Source organism: Chenopodium quinoa, unplaced genomic scaffold (genome assembly GCF_001683475.1).
Source record: "Chenopodium quinoa cultivar QQ74 unplaced genomic scaffold, ASM168347v1, whole genome shotgun sequence".
In the NCBI taxonomy this organism is placed as follows: Eukaryota; Viridiplantae; Streptophyta; class Magnoliopsida; order Caryophyllales; family Amaranthaceae; genus Chenopodium; species Chenopodium quinoa.
The window spans coordinates 108,567-125,530 of NW_018744239.1; the positions used below are offsets into that span (position 1 = coordinate 108,567).

Below are 16,964 nucleotides of genomic sequence, written 5' to 3' on the forward strand. Positions count from 1 at the left end.
TTACCTTAAAAAATATTTACTTTCGCTGTTTCACATTGTTTGCGGAATGTACTCCCTCTGTTTTTAAATACCTGCTTCATTTTTCCATACGCGGAGTTTTAGGAGAAATTGAAGAAAATAATAAAATACTTCCTACGTCCCATAATACTTGACACAGTTCTCATTTTCGTCCGTCCCACAATACTTGACACGTTACTAATTATGGAATGAGTTTACTAATCCTCACCTACCCCACTCCCATCCTACTTGTTGTTTTCTTATAATATAAAAATACAAAAGAGTATCTTTTATACAATAAACAAATATTTTAAATAGACCCATATGTGGTTTTCTTACACTACACAACCTAACATCCCAAGTATTATGGGACGGAGGGAATATGAAGGTAGTTGGGTAAGTGGAAAAATAAAAAATTGTAAAAAACAATAAGAGAATTGGAGGAGAGAGAATGTGAAATTAATAAAATATGATTTATGTTGGGTCGACTAATTAGGATAATGCATTTAATATTGTTAAAGTTTTCCAAATAAGGAAAGAAAGATTTAAAAACGACTGAAATTAAAAGTGGAGCATGTATTTAAAAATAAAGGGAGTGGTAGTACTCCGCTCAGTATATATATTTTTTTTTATAACAACACTCTAAACAGACTGAAAGTTTGTTAGCTGGGGAGTGGGGGCTCCAAGTCCAAGCCAAGTTTCCAACAACAACAAAAAAAAAAAAAAAAAAAAAAAAAAAAAACAAAAACAAGGACCCAACAACCGTTTTTAACAGCCCTGAATGAAGCTGCCTCCCAAAGAGAGAGAAACCAACACTTTTGCTCCCTTCTTTCACCGGTCAATTGCCAAAGTTCTAAACTTTGGGGTTTCAATTTTTGTGGGTATCTTTTTCAAATTTGTAAAACCCTCAAAAATTTAAGTTTTTTGGGGTTTTGAATTCTGATCGACTGAAAACAAAGAGGGAAAAAATAAAATCAAAATTAACCGATGGGTTCTATAGAAACAGTTGATAATCTGGGTTACTCGTTGTTGAAAGATCTAAGCTTTGAAATTGGTGAAAATGAGACTTGTTTTAATCTCTGTTTCTGGGTTTTTCTTCACAGTTCTACTCCTTTTCCTTCCACAATTCTTTACCAGGTGAAATTCTGTAACTTTTGTAGCCTATTCTTGTTATTTTTGGGGCATTTTGGTTTATATTTTGCTCTTGATTGAAATGATAGTGTACGATATTTATGATTAACCTTTATATGTATATGCATAATCCTCATTTTAGGTGTTATTGGACAATTTAGTTTACTCTTTAATAGTTTAATTTTGTGGGTATTTCTAACTTTATTGTTGTGATTAAATAAATGAATGCGAATCAGTTTAGTTGGTTAAAGTCGAGGTGGTATCCAAGACCCGGGGCTGATCTCGGCTACATTAGTGCATTTTTGGGCTCTCTTCACAACTTAATGTCATCAAAGTAGTTGTTTGTGTTTTGGATTATAATAATGATGAATAGTTTGATGGACACAACTCCACATTGTTGATTATAATCACTAGAGGAATTTTAAAGACAACTTTGTGATGCCTTGATTGTGATTTTTGGCTTGTTGATTTCTGTTATGTGTTGTCCAATATAATTATTTTGACCGTGTCTTGTCTTTATTAGTTATCTTGAGTTCTTGACTACTTGAGAGCTTTATTTATTTGCTGCTTGCTTTATTGAGAAAATCATTATGTTTGCATAGGCTTAGTTTATACATAGTACAATTTCCATTCTACATTAGGGAGGGTTATGCTTATGCATGCAAACATCGGGATGAAAGGTTGACACCTTGGCTGAGATATGCCATGGAGGCGGTGAAACTTTTTGGTGATACATGCATGTGTACATTCGAATCTGTACTTATTTTGATCGCTTTGCATTTGTTCATGAGCATGCCTTATTTTTACTTTCTATTATCCTTGATGTCATTTTGCACTATCAAAATTGCTGGTCCTCTGTGTCAATTTTTTTCTTTTCTTTTTCTTTTTTTGCCTTCTTTGCAGAGCTCTTCCCTTTGGAAAAAAAAATTATTCGTTTATTCTTTAACGTGTTTTTATTACAGTAATGCACACATAATAGTTGCATAGGTAGTTTAAAATGACAAGCGATAATGTGTTGAACTGTGATAGATAATGTGAAAATATTAAATTGAATTTGGATTTATAAATGCGACATAGTTTTGAGAGTTCAATTACTAATATTTTGTAATATTTTCTACACCAATAAGAAGAGGTTCTATATTGTACGACCCTAATGAGGATAGTTTGAAACTGAAAATTTGACGGTTGAGATAGTTCATTAAGTCGTTCATAAGTTTTTACGTACTGTTATATTCACTTTTTTTTAATGAACTACTCAGTAATCTATTTTGAGTTATTTTTTAGTGCTTTTGTTGTATGAACCTGCTCATTCTTACTAGTTGAAACTGATTTATAATTAATACAGCTGATTTATCTGTGTTTTTTCTCTATGCAATTACTTATTTTAACTTATCAAAACTAATTTGGGCTGTAAAAACTGATTCTTATCGAGTAAATCAAGTATTAAACTGAGTAGAACAAGAGTTAGTTTTATGAGTTCATGCTTCCTGAGAAAGAAGGATATCATTCTCTAAGTACAAAAGGTTTCTCCACAACTAGGTTAGAACTTTAAAGTGCTGGTTATTCCAATGTTAAAGATTTCACGGTGCTTCTGTTCATGTCTTGTCTTCAATGGAGTTGCAGTAGACGATAACACTGACTGAAGCAATTTGCTTTTTATGTGCAGTCGCACTCTGAAATTCCTTTTCTTTCTTTGAGTGAAGACAAAAGGTTAATACTCTCGCCTTCACTTTTGTTGCGAAAAGAATATTCCGAGTCAGGGGAAACTGCATCATCCACTGAAGTTGCTATTTCTAACGTGGAGCTTCCTCTAGGACAATGGGTACATATTGGATGCCAGGTATGTGACAAATCATAAATTACCTACTAGTAAACTGCTAATGTGTAAACCAAGTTTTTTTTTTTCAGTTTAATGCTGTTGCCTATACTATTTCTTCATATCTCCTGATCTTGTTGTTAGACTATAAAGAGCTGCTTGAGCTCTCCTGTGTAAAATGTTTTGATAATGTCAGGCAATTGCTGCAGGTAAGGGGAGAAGTTACTTAAATTTAGCTTCGACTTTTTGTTTGATGCAGATTTCTCTCTGGTTGAGATTTATACATATGATGTCTAGCTTTTAGAAGATCTAAATTCTTGAGACAATTTAATATTCCTTGCCTATATTCTGGTGATTTGGCAGTTTGTTTGGCCGTTTGGTTTATGTACATAGTTTGATAGTTTGGTTAATAGATCGGGTTTCCTTTTATTACTCATTCGTATCCAATAGTCACATTGATTTTGATTTGTTTTATGTCTTCTTTGTGTTTGTCCACTTAATATGATATGTGTTCCAGCTAATATTCTTGTCTTCTTTGTCTCCAATCTTAGGTGTATAGCAGCATTATACGCATTTATCTTCAAGGAAAGGTAGTGGGTGAAAGGCCTTTAGATTCATTAATGGCCAGGCAGGCTGATCTTCAGAGTTTCAAGAAGGTGACTCTATCTGGTGTGCGCAAAGGATTTAAGGATCTTGATGGCTATGTATACAATGCAGTTGTTTTGCCTTCTACAAATTCTATTGAGGACCATCATGCTAAGGTTTGTATCTTTAATTTTGCATTTATTATGGGTCCAAGACCTATGTAAAACTTATTTATCAAGTTTACATGCTGCAGGATCCTCCTTTGTGTCTATGTATTGATAGTTCATCTGTTTCTGATGTCGAATTGGAAGGTGACGGCATATGGAAAATATTTGGCGGCAAGGTTATTTAACATCCTTCTCGATTTCCTCTTTTGGTTATTGTACTCATTTGAGTTTATTCTCTATGACTCTGCGTTATTTTTTATTTTTGCTTTTGACGGGGATTGGGAAGTTGTGGTAAGATGGGGTTCTTTCGTTACTTGTTAGTCCCCTATTCCTTGCACATGAAAACAAAGATAATGTTCTTTGCAATGTTGTAAAACCTACATAAGGTTGTAAGTGGTGATGTTTGTGTGCACTAAATTACTTATGTAATGAAAAGAGTTTGTTTTTAATAGAACGTGATCATTCTAATGTATGCAAGTGTAGAGTGCACACGCTTGGACTTGCAATTGCAAATTCAAATAGTAAAATGTAAAATGAAATTGAGGACGCTTATAATAAATAGAATCATTTACGGGGACAAAAAAAAAAGAAAATCATGTTGCTATATTAGTGTGTGTAAAGTAGACAAATAAGTAAAAGAGTATATAGCTCCAGTAAACCAAGAAAGGTCTTTTTTTCCCTCTCCTCTTACATGGAGTAATTTTCATTGATAATATCTTCTATATAAGCCATATTTTTGATCCAAAGAAGCAAGCTTGTTTCTTATTTTTGTGCAGGATAGCTTCATCACTTGACATCTTGGCAGTTAGCAATAACTAATAACTAAAAAGAGGCTTGACATGATGAGATTATTTGCATGCAGTACTTTGTCATCCTGTCCTTAATCGATGAAACTGTCTGTCTGTTGTTCTGGATCTTCTAGATTTCACCATCGTAAAGTCCTATAGAGTGTAACACAATGTTACCTTGCTTGTGGCTTGGCTTCTTGTATTATCAACTAGTTTACATGTTCCAAGTCACAGTTTTTTCTTGACCTGGGTTATGTTGGGGGCACAATTTTGTCAGGGAAACCCAGCACCATATTGCTCATGTCCTTCCGTCCTTTGTCTATACTACCTTGATAAATCTTTGTATTAGAAACACCAAAATATATGGATAGTAGGAACGATCAGTTGGGAAATGCTATGTCTACATACTAATGCATTAATTGAAGTATAGTACTCAGATTTCGTATATTAAATATAAGCATATAACCGAATCTAGCAGCAGGTTTTACAATTTTAAATGACATTTTTTTTTTTGGGGGGGGGGGGGGTGGGGAGGACGGACACGCGTTATAATTTATACAAAGGATTAGTGTTTTGTAGTCTATTTTAAGATGACTAGAAATAATAGACATTCATTTAATCATTTATCAGCAAGCACACACGCATTCATGCATGTTGTACTTATACTTGTATGTAAATATACATATGTATGCACACATGTTTGCTTAGTTTTACAAAGCGTGCCTAGGCGCGCTTGAAGTGCTACGCGAAGCGAAGCGCCAGCAAAACGTGCCGGGGGGTCCAAGAAGCATGAAATTCAGTGCTTTTGCTGCGCATTTTTTCAAAGCACCAAGCACCAAAAGCGACGCTTTTTGATCCCAGCATGTTTGTTTATATGCATGTATGTCTATACTATCTCATACATGTACATGTACATGATTATTTGTCTGTGTAGGACCCAGCCTCCTAATTGGTCTGAGGTAGCATTCTGTGGCTCTGTGCTCCCTTACCTTATCATATGTCAAATCGTGTACCATGGTGGCATTGATTTAAGGTTCCTATGTCAGAGAGAGTGTGGTATGAGGACAGGGACAAGGAGAAAGAGAGTGGAAACGAGATGACTCTTAAATTGAATGATTTAGTGATCACATCGCTTTTTATTTTGTTTCCAAAATTTTATCCAACTTTTAATATCTATCATGTGTTATGACAGGGTTCTTGTCGCAAAATGTTTTCATCAAATGTCGTACTATTAGATGCCTTTGGTGAGCTTGTGGACAAGGATTTGGAGGTGCGTGGCTCTCTGCGTTTTTGATATAATGTATTTAGTTAACAGTTTAACACCTTACATAGGAATAGAAAAAATCTTTGTGCGTGGTTCTCTGCATTTTTTATATAATGTATTTAGTTAACAACTTACATAGAAACAAAAGAAAATCTTTGCTAGTCTATTTACATCAATGTGTATATGCAAATAAGAGGCCCACATAATATATGACTCCGATATTTTCTTTCTTCTATGTTATATTAGCCCCTTTTCAATGTACAATTAGAAAAGCTCCATTTTGCATATTGTGACTTGGCATTTACATATTATAATCTTTTCAGGTTGTTGCATCGCTTATCTATGCTGATAATCGGGCCCCTATTGAGAAATCAAAAGATGGTGAAGCTCCCCTTTTGACAACTTGCAATGGACTTGAATTTCCATCTGATGATAAACCCAGCAAACTATTGCGGGGACGTGCATCTTTTCAACTGAACCTAACTCGAGTATGATATTCTGAAATATACTATCTTGCCATTTGAATATGTTGTGCATTTAAGAGTGAACTTTTGAGGTTACCAAAGTTATTTTTTTAGATTTATAACAGGGGAGTTGCTTTTTATTTAGGCTTATGTCTATATCCTTGTTAGGTTCTAATAAGTGCTTTAGAAGGTAGTATCACACAAAATTGAGTTTTGTGCATAATCTTTCAGACTGTTGCACTGATTTTATGTTTTTCTAAAAATCTGAGAAAGATTAGACAATGAAGTTTTGATAGTTGAGGTTATCATTTTCCTTGGAATAGACTTGCTACACACTTCTGCCAAAGCCATTCCTCAGTAAATTAATGCTCCATATGAGCAAGATATTAAACAAGGGAAATTATCATTGGTACACCCCAAGTTTGGGCTTTTATCAATGATATACCTCCTTAAGTTATAATTATTAGTGGTACACCTATACTTTCAACTAATTAACTACAATAAGCAATTAAGCATTCGGTTAATTGAACGTTAGTAATAGGTTAATGACTTGCAATTTTAACCAATTTTAACTCCCTTTTTAATATTCCTCCTATATTTAAAGTAACCCACCCACCTTTGTCATTATATACATGAAGCCCCCTCATTTGCTCTTATTTATGCAGCTCCTTCTTTATTTGGTACTTAAATTTGCCAAATGAAGAAGAAGCTTCATAAATCAGAGCAAATGAGGGGGCTTCGTTTATAATGACAAAGGTGGGTGAGTTACTTTAACTATAGGAGGAAAACTAAGGAGGGGAAAAAATGGAGGGAGTTGAAATTGGTCAAGATTGCAAGTCATTAACCTATTACTAACGTTTAATTAACAAATTGCTTACATAAGTTAATTAGATGAAAGTACAGGTGTACCGTTGATAATTAAAACTTTAAAAGGTGTATCATTGATAAAAGCCCAAACATGGGGTGTATCAGTGATAATTTCCCTTGAATGTATCCAGTGGTAATTGCACAATGTGTAGACATCTATTATTATTATTATTTTGTTTAATCTATACATTCCACAATGAACATCTTTTGTCGGTTTTATGTTGAGTATTCTTAATTTTTTATATTTTTTATAATCATTTCTAGGACTGAATCCGATCTTGATTTTTCTGAAGTTCAATTGATTCATTTGACTGTCCTTATCTTCTCTGCAGCTGTCATCCGAATGTGATAATAAACTGTTCTGTGTTAAGTTTCATCTCCTGAAATTGGGAAAATTTCCTTTTTTCGAGGCATTTACTCCACCTATTCGCAGCATCCTAAAGTCGTGCGACACCAAGGTATCTACTATCACATGGAAAAAGTTATCATCAGGCTTTCATCTATTTAATAGATCCAGCTTACCTCAAAATGGTATTGGGCATTCAGAGCTACATCAGAAGCCTGTATGTGAAGCAATACCCAATCCTCCATTAAAGAGAAAGAAATCAGGACAAGATACTCCATTACCACACACTAAGGCTGAGTCTACGGTGCAAAGATTTGATGAAGAAGGCAACTCATTCAACGTGTCTGCAACTAAGGTCCTTGGATTTTCCTTGCAATATTTATTATTTTTCTGAGTTCAGACAATCTTAAAGCATATTTATCAGCATAACGTAATATGTCTCCTGGACAATCATGATAGCTTGATCATCCCTTTCATTATCAATACTGTTGAATTTATGAGATACAAATCATACAATTCCTCTCGATATGCTTATTCATGGTATCTATAATCTCATTTATAATGCCTCATATTAAGGTCCATTATGTGTTATTCATACTGGTGTTTGTTACCAACACGTATCCACAAAGCTAGAGTTCTTTATACTACTAACGGTGACTCCTTTCACCCTTAATAAAAACCCTGATTCTCACAAAAATTAATTCTTAATGAAAAACCCTTCTTCTAAGTAATTCCTAAATTACTTCCTTTATAAATCATAGACCCTTAATAAGACCCTTCTTAATAAATTTTCATAGGGAAGAAGGGTCTATTCTCACAAAAATTAATTCTTAATAAATCAAAAGTAATTCTTAATGAAAAGTAATTCCTTATCAAAAGCCCTATTTCTCATATGGGTGGGGTCTTCCATCCACTAACTTCTTCTTTATTTTCCAATACAATGTGCAGAATGTAGTAGGGACCAGTTTGGAGAGTATCCAAGAAAACTATGGAGAAATAGATAGCTCTGCATCAGATTCAGATAGCGCTGGCGCAGGAAATACAGAATCAAAGAGCTTTACTTGCAACATAGACCTCACTTCAGATTTGACAATTTTCAGATATTGCCTTGGAGGATTATCTGAAAGGTCAATCATGCTTAAGGAGTCCTCGTTATATGCTTCTGAGCAAGAAATAGTAGAAATGGCTGAAAAGGTCTCATTCTTTTCTGGATGTGATCACCATAGGTAATAATTAGATTAGTTGTTTGATGGATGAAAAAGCTATCTTTGTAATCAGCCATTGGTACTTAAAGTTGTTTCCATTTCCCCTTAGGCACCAAATTATGATTGCCAAAAAACTGCTGGAGGAAGGAGAAAGAGCTTGGAATTTGATTTCACAAAATAGTCATCGAGTTCAATGGGACAATGTTGTTTTTGAGATAGAAGAACAGTTCATGAGGATTTCTAGCTGCAGCACAAGATCTCTCACTCAACAGGTAATTCCTATTTTTGACATGTTTGAGTTCTTTGCTACACTAAGTTTTGTCACCTAGCTATAGCCTCCAAATATGTACAAGGACATATGATAAACTATAAATATACAAAAATTTTGCATTTGTTATGTTACCAAGAGAAAATCTGCTCATGCATCTTAGGCCTTGTTTAGTTGGCTAAATATTTTGTGGGAAGTCAAAATCCCCATGAATTTCATTTTCACCCTCTTGTTTGGTTGACACAAAAAAGTGAAAATGGGGGCAATGAAAATTCATGTGAATTTTGACTTCCCACAAAACATGGGAATTCACTTACCCCCCCCTGGTAAGTTGAAATTCCCATGGGAATTTACTTCCTCCATTCTTAACCAAACAAATTTGTTGAATTCCCATGATTTTGATGATAGAATTTATTTCCCACAAATTGAAATTTCATGGGAATTTACACTTCCCTAATGAACCAAACGACCCCTTAATATTATCAAAAAGATATCTGAAGATTCTGAACACCCTGTGGATGATGTCTTCTTTGGCATGAACTTTTTTTTTTTAACTGTTGTGTGCTAACATGAACTTCGTTTCTTGCTGAGGAGACATATAGATTTTAAGCAGAAATTTTCTATAGTATGTTCCTTAAACTTTCTTGCTCCAACTAGATACACTTATATAGCTACTCACAAACTTATCAAACTGAAGCCATTAGTCCCCAGAATGCTGCTCCAGATTATGTACAATGTGTAAGTTACAAAAACTATTCGTTGCTAACTGTCTGCTCCTTCCTAAATGAAAGCAGAATGACCGTCTCTACGAAAACATTTTTATGCTTGTAAAGATAAGTTATAGTTTGTTTTGAGTGTTTTGTTGTATGTTTTATGATTTTTTTTTTTTACCATATTTTTTGGCTTCTAGCCATAAGCAACAATTGGTTCATATAACAGTAGATCACTTATTAGCATAAATTGGCACGGCAGGACTTGAATTTTCTGAGGAGAATTTCGGGAGGCAGTGAGTATCTCACCAAAGATGACTTTGATAAATTGTGGCGTTGGTTGTATCCAGTGGCATTTACAATATCAAGACATGGGATCAATGCACTGTGGGCTTCTATCTCACCAAAGTGGATTGAAGGATTTGTTACAAAGGAAGAAGTGGAGTATGCCCTTCAGAGTCCGCAGGGACTTCAAGAGCCTGGAACATTCATCTTGAGATTTCCAACAACCAGAAGTTGGCCTCATCCAGATGCAGGTAGTTTAGTTGCATCCTATGTTGGCAGAGATTTCTCTTTGCACCATAGGCAGCTATCTTTGGACTACAGGTATTTCTGGTAATTTACTATCATCTACCTTCGTCATCCTCTTTTCTCTATATCTGAACAATGCTGTTTGCTTACATACTCCTTTATTCAATAAAATTAACAAAAAACAAAAACATAATTAAAATCAAAACTAAAAATTAAAATAAATAAACTGTCCTGTGCATCAATCAAGAAGTTAAATGTCATATGCTTGTGTGTGCGACTAGCAAGACGATGACTCTCCTATTATTTTCACCATGAGATAATTCCTTTTTTTTTAAAAATGGAAAATCATGACTATCTCCACTTGTTGAACAGATGGCCATTTTGAATCAGTCCATTTCGATTAGTATGCTATATTCCACTAGTCTACAAATAATTGTCAAGAGTAATATATATGAAGATGGCCTTTCTCCTAAAACTGTCTGGGATATTGCTAATTATAAGACTTCTTGGATTGATATCATCTTCTTTCTTTCTCTCTTTTTTTTTTACTTTAATATATTTGAAGATGACCTGGACTTCCAATTTTTATAGTTTTTTATTTTATTTTATTTTGCAACAGTTCTGATATTTTTGACACAAATCAAAAGCCACTTCAGGAGTTGCTTTTGTCTGAACCGGAGCTATCTCGAGTAGGAAGGTATATGATCTTTCCCCTGACATTTATGTATATTCATATTCTCTGAGGCTAGATTTTATTTATTATGATGATGACCTGTATGGGCATGTGTGATCCAGGATAACGAGGAGTGATTTGAGCGTTTAAATTGTCACTATACTTGTGTAAATATTTCCCAGCTTTACAGACACATTTCATTTGGAGTAAGCCTCTTGTTCCTACTTTTAGTTTCTGCATTAAACTTCTTATGTGCACTTATGAGTTTTTGTAATGAAGTATTGTTTCTTAAGTGTTATTATTGATTATTTCTAGTAGAAAAAACTAACATACACCCCTTTTGGCTTTATGCTGATTGTGATTCAGCAATATAAAATTTGAGGTTTTATTTGCGTGGCACTCCTCCATCAATCCATCCCATAATAAACTTCACACTAACTTTTAAAATATAAGTCGATGATTTGAATACTAATTTTCCCTTTTCTCTCCCTTGTCCGTCGTATCTTGTTCTCTCTGCATCCCAACAATACCTTATACTCTCTATTCCCTTTCTATCCACTAACAATGTATTGTTTCTTATGTAACAACTATATAAATGGGATGAAGGGTTTTTTGAGTTAAGCATCAGCTGTAGAGAACTACATAAAATAATGGGGACTTCTGTACATTAGAATGATTAGACCACATTACTTGATGTTCTTTCGAATGTCCCACCTCAGGTGTAATTATTCTAAATCTATTGTCCTTAAAATGATCATATCATGATATAGTGTCTGTAGTGTCTCAACTTTCTTCTGTCTTTTCAGGTCAATTAGTTTCAATGGAGCACATTGCAATGTAATTTGAGAGATTCTTCTCTTCTCCCCTCCCTTCACAAGCAAAACACAGTATTCTAAAGTAAAAAACACAAAAAGGAAACCATAAATCAGCAATGACACTATTGGCCTAAAGCTTGTGTCAGGATGGAAGTGGTCACAATTTTGTTATAGAATTGTGGTCTGGCAGTTGGGGGCCTGTAAATAAGTTGGATCTTAGTCAATAGACCCTGTTGTTTGAATATTTTTGTCTAAAGAATTGTTTCGTAAATATTTGATGGACACCCTCTCTTCTTTGGTGGGTTTTGGCTTGCTGCCATTCGCCACAGCTCAACCTCTGTAGTTAGTGCTTGCAGCAATGACAACTGTGTGAGGTTCCCTAAAGCCGGGTTTTACACGCTTAAGAAAGAAACCGTGGTGATGATAGATGGACTTGGCTCTTTTTAATTGGAACATGAGAATAGACAGAATTAGGAGCAAAATCCTCTACTTTTCCCATCACCTTGCTTTGTATGTTGACTATGCTCATTTATCTCACATCTGCCATTATTCATTTTTATCCATTATGTGAAATCTTCGAACTTTCTTAGTTTCTAAAATGTCAAATATATTAAGTACATGCGTTGTTGCACACATAACAACCTGCCTTTCTCTGGGAAATTATTCCTTTTTATGTGTATTCTTTGCACTAAGGCCTTCGATAGGGATTTCATTTTATTTGTTGTTTTTCCCCTTCTACATGGTCACGAGTAGTTCTTGTTTTCTTGGGCGGATTAGAGGGTTTTGATATACTGTGATGCGCTTCAGTTTTCTAATTAGTTTGTTTTGAATCTGTCCAAGTTCATTACTTTAGTTTTCTAACATCAGTTAATTATGTCGCAGATATGAGTTCTTAGTACAGGAATATAGGACGAATTCCATTACCCATCCAGATTTATTGTCCTTAACTATTAAAGCAATACGAGCAGATGTTACAGTGCACTTCTTTCAAGAGGGTTTCTCCAATTTCTTTGTTTCTAGGTTAAATTTAATTGCAGTTTCTTGACATTGGTACAAAGCAAAGGGCAGATGATAAAAGAAATGCACATCTGCGAAGCTAGAGCTCCAGACGAACCTGTGATTTCAGTACATAGTGTTTTTTTTTCAGCTCAAAGTAATCTAGTTTTGCCTTGGTGAATATGTTAGTAGAATATTTTTCAGAAATTATCCGGCATTCAGAATGTTGTATTAAAACTAAAGGAGCATAACATCTTTTAGCATTTTTTTTTTTCAGTACGATTTGATTCAACCTAAATTCAACAAAAAATCCTATGTTCCATATTTTCACAATCAGCCAACACACTCTAATTCAGAGCTTTACAGCAATTTCACAAATTTATGGGTAAATAAACATTATTTTTCTATGCCTTCCAAAAAGAAAAAAATCATTGTTTTTCTATAAAACATGCTTCTCAATAGTCTTATATCTACAAAGATGTACTCGATATGAATCCAACAACCCGAGGATATACAAATTAGACTTAAACAAGCTCAAGTGTACAAGCCACTTTCTCAGTTCTGAATCAGCTCAATGCCTCATTCGGAGGTGTTCTTCGGTTTAAGCTTCAGTGCAGCACTGCATGATGAAAACATTGAGCACAGAATTAATTAAAACTCATCCAAACGGACTGATGTCACTGAAAGACCAAGCAAAACTAGGCATCTAATAAAGCTTTACAGTCAGAAATCAAAGATAACTTCACCTATCCTAAATAAAATAAACCTAACCCAAAATTTAACACAATGCCGGAAAATAATTGGTTTATTAAAAGATTCCATGACCTGAAACTCATAATGAATTGAGCAACCTGACCATCTTGTTAGCCAGGCTCAGCCAGAAAGAAACAGGCTTAAACATAGATAAACCATACCTGTTGATGCAATAACGTTTTCCTGTTGGAGGGGGACCATCATCAAACACATGTCCAAGGTGAGCATCACAAGCTGCACATAGTACTTCCTCTCGGGGCATGAAGATGATTGACAAATCCATCTTTTTCTTAACATTGTTTCCTACAGGTGCGTAATAGGATGGCCAACCAGTCCCGCTGTCAAATTTGGTAGATGATCTACACACAACAATTATACATTATAAATTAATGAGTGATATGATCAATCAGCAGCCAATTATATCTACAGAAACCTCATAGAGAATTAGACAGCAAGCACTTACTCGAACAAAGGGGTGTCACAGCACACACAATGATAAGTTCCAGGTGTTTTTGTGCGCCAGTATTCCCTGATTTAAATGAGAAAGTTAAATTTGGTAATTTTAAGTGTCAGCTGAAAACAGTAGTCTTATCTTCAAATGAACCTTACCCTGAAAAAGCGCGTTCAGTGCCCTTTTGACGACATATATAGAACTGCTCTGGGGTTAGGCGCTTTTTCCAGTCTTCTTCAGTTAAAGAAGAATAGTCTTTTTGGCCTGTCTCTGGAAAAGAAACCCAACAAATGCAATTACTTATCAGAAACCCATGATGTAATATTTAAGCTGTGTTTAGACGAGAAAATTGAAAGTGGAGGGCTGGGGAGGGAGGCTAAGGGATCCATCTTCCGTGATTTGTATATTAAATGGGATCAGGAAAGCAAGGAAAATGGCAAAATCCATATACTTTGGCATTCTAATAAACCAAAATCCTTCAAATGTTAAAAAAATTTGGAAGGAAAGGTCAGGCCACTCCTCCCCTCCCTCCCCTTTGCCTTTTCGACTTCCCTCTCTCACTCCCATCCCTTTACTATGTAAATGCTAACAAAAAACATGATACACGACTAATACATCAAAGGCAGCAGTAGAGAATAGAAAGGCATGTTAAGCATAAAAGTAACTGCATATTCCATATGCCACCATACCATGGTAGCTATAAAAGCAGTATGACTGTAATCGGCAGAAATAGTTTAATGAATTTTGAATAACCAAGTTCAGGTTCTTATTGATATCTCTTGAAATCATGCTGCCAAGCAACATTTTGAGAAAACTCCAAAATTACTCCTAATTTAGATAATTATATAAGATTCTTATTAAAGTAAATGGCGCTATTGCCGCTATATATAGCTGCTCCAAGTTCCTTTCAGTCTCAACACCTAGTAATAACCATGATGGTTAAAACTATCTAGATTATTGGAAATAATGGTTTATGCACTTTGATGGCAGTCTAAAACCATTTCTATATAAAAGTCCCTTCAAAAACATTTACTTGTACTCGTATGAAGCATCTTTTTCGAGCTTAAAAGCATCATTCGTCATTGTCTATATTTCAAAGTATTCACTAGTTTAGCTTTGTACTATAGCTACCTATTTTTATGTTCCAAAAATACAGAAACAATAGAAGAAGTACTTTATATCTAAAAGCGCAACAAAAAGAGTATATAGCATGTAACTCTCATAGAGGTCATGTGTTCTGTATCTTCACTGTAGTGTTACAAAATTACCAACTGATTAACGGATTGTACAGCAATCTTAATAAGTTAATAACACAGCAATATATCATGATCACAAAATCAATCATTCCCAAATTATTTTACAGCAATCTCGAGAATATAACAATACAATAAAATAGGGAAAATCCTAACTAAAATATATATACATCAAAAAATAACAAAAATCAAATCTTCAACTCAATATATATCAATAACTATGCTAATCCTAATTCAAAATTTTCAGTAGTGTCTTTCTAACTTATAATCTTCTCAAACAAATACAATAACACAAAAGAATATTATGTTAAAAATTACAGGACAAAATAAATGTGGAAAGAATCAAACCTTGAAAACTGTCTGGTTTTGGAGAAGAAGCAGAAGAACCCATTGCACGAATTGCTAATGTTTTTCCAGAAAATTTGTTTATTAAATTGGAAGTTAATAAAATGGTTGATTTTGGAAGAAGTCTTAATTGGGGTTTCGAAGATACTAGCGTATTCAAGCTTAAACTACTTAAACTATGAGAAGCCATTGCTAGTTTGCCACCCTCTTAAGAACAAACTAGTCAATTAATAAATTTAATTTTCTTGTTTTTTTTAAAGAAAAGGAAAATGTAAGGGTGAAATATACGAATGGAATTGATTTAATACTGGTTATAACATTGCCACGTCTCTCTAAGTTGCTCATTATTTATGTGATTTCTTGTATATAGATGTGAAAATTCGGTTATTTGGATAGCGTTAGATGAGGTCGGGTTGAGCCGTTGAGAAAGTTGGGTCTATTTCAAATTTAAATCATGTAAAATTATTGTTGATACAAAGTTAAAATTTAAATCGGGTTTTATTCGGGTCAAATTTGACTAGGGATGGAAATGTGTTGGATCTAGATTGAGTCCGAGAAGATTCGGGCTCAAACCCAAATTTTTTGGAGTGGATCCAAATCTAATGAGTGTAAACTATTTAGACTCGAAGTTTAGCGGGTCTAGGGTCTAAAATGGATTCTAAATGGATCTTATCATGTTTTTTTTCTTAATTTTTTAGTGACTTATTTATATATTTCCTCCGTTAACTATTATTTGCAACAAAGGAGTGAGCACAGATCCCAAAGCAAAATTTCTAAAGGGTGATTAATTAGTTAGAGGATAGTAATTGGATAATTAAACAAACCAATCTAAGGCACCGTCACCTCAAGGACCCACCAAACCATCCGCACCACCTTCACCATCACCCACTAACCCAGCCCAAAAACCACACAAGAAACTACCAACAAACCCACCCTACCCCCACGAAACCATCCTAACGAAAACAAACTAAGCACCCATGAACCCATCACAACAAAAACCCATGAAACCCAAACCAACAAAAACCCACAAACCACCCACGAAACCCATCCCAACGAAAACCCACGAATGACCCATGAAACCCACCCAACGAACCCACGAAACCCTTGGATTCCCACCCCAATGAAAAACCCACACAAACCACCCACGAAACCAACCCCAACGAAAACCCACAAGTGCTTATCTCCATATATGGGATCGAAACAATAAAAGGGAGGCCTTCTTCTTTGATTCATGAGAATGGGGTTGGAGGGAGAGAGAGAAAGATAATGGGAAAAGAGAAGATGAAGAAATTGAAGAAATTTGATGATGAAGGAGAAGAGAGAATTAATGATAATGCAAAATATGAAGATTTTTTTTTTTTTTTTTGACGAAAAGAAATAATTTCATCAATGAATAGCCATACAGCATTTGAAATATTAATAATAGACTTGTAAACCACAAATTTAGAGAAATTAACATAATTTTTATAATCAAAATCATAACTAATTTGCATATTTAGCATAGCTCACACCCCACCGCTTCAAGCTTAACATGAGTAG

At 34.5% G+C, this 16,964-nt stretch overlaps 2 protein-coding genes across 3 annotated transcripts; one reads left to right on the forward strand and one right to left on the reverse strand.

The window, feature by feature from the left end:
- Positions 1-445: 445 nt before the first annotated feature.
- On the forward strand, positions 446-12,860 carry LOC110694069. 2 transcript variants are annotated; one of them, XM_021871224.1, is made up of 13 exons: positions 446-1,134; positions 2,795-2,968; positions 3,496-3,705; positions 3,783-3,872; positions 5,677-5,754; positions 6,072-6,236; positions 7,412-7,780; positions 8,374-8,651; positions 8,740-8,902; positions 9,871-10,214; positions 10,759-10,836; positions 10,935-11,018; positions 12,510-12,860. In XM_021871224.1, exons 1-12 carry the CDS (start codon positions 985-987, stop codon positions 10,960-10,962), a joined length of 2,127 nt encoding a protein of 708 aa, XP_021726916.1. In that variant the 5' UTR covers positions 446-984; the 3' UTR covers positions 10,963-11,018; positions 12,510-12,860. The 2 variants fall into 2 exon arrangements, with proteins under 2 accessions (XP_021726916.1, XP_021726915.1); XM_021871223.1 differs by having other exon boundaries at positions 447-1,134; positions 9,871-10,223.
- Positions 12,861-12,921: 61 nt separating this feature from the next.
- Positions 12,922-15,693, reverse strand: LOC110694071 (peptide methionine sulfoxide reductase B1, chloroplastic-like). The gene is made up of 5 exons (XM_021871225.1): positions 15,429-15,693; positions 13,986-14,097; positions 13,840-13,905; positions 13,538-13,735; positions 12,922-13,242 (listed from the first exon to the last, which is right to left on the reverse strand). The coding sequence occupies exons 1-5, from the start codon at positions 15,613-15,615 to the stop codon at positions 13,203-13,205; spliced, it is 603 nt and encodes a 200-aa protein (XP_021726917.1). The 5' UTR covers positions 15,616-15,693; the 3' UTR covers positions 12,922-13,202.
- Between the last annotated feature and the right edge of the window lie 1,271 nt (positions 15,694-16,964).

What these genes read in the sequence shown, in the direction of transcription:
- LOC110694069 (XM_021871223.1), top strand. Translation starts at nt 985, where the DNA reads ATGGGTTCTATAGAAACAGTTGATAATCTGGGTTACTCGTTGTTGAAA. An exon ending in TCTGGATGTGATCACCATAG is followed by an intron (nt 8,652 to 8,739) that starts GTAATAATTAGA and finishes ATTTCCCCTTAG; the next exon opens with GCACCAAATTATGATTGCCA. An exon ending in TTGGACTACAGGTATTTCTG is followed by an intron (nt 10,224 to 10,758) that starts GTAATTTACTAT and finishes ATTTTGCAACAG; the next exon opens with TTCTGATATTTTTGACACAA.
- LOC110694071 (XM_021871225.1), bottom strand. Translation starts at nt 15,615, where the DNA reads ATGGCTTCTCATAGTTTAAGTAGTTTAAGCTTGAATACGCTAGTATCT. An exon ending in ACTGAACGCGCTTTTTCAGG is followed by an intron (nt 13,906 to 13,985) that starts GTAAGGTTCATT and finishes CATTTAAATCAG; the next exon opens with GGAATACTGGCGCACAAAAA. An exon ending in TGTGACACCCCTTTGTTCGA is followed by an intron (nt 13,736 to 13,839) that starts GTAAGTGCTTGC and finishes TGTTGTGTGTAG; the next exon opens with ATCATCTACCAAATTTGACA.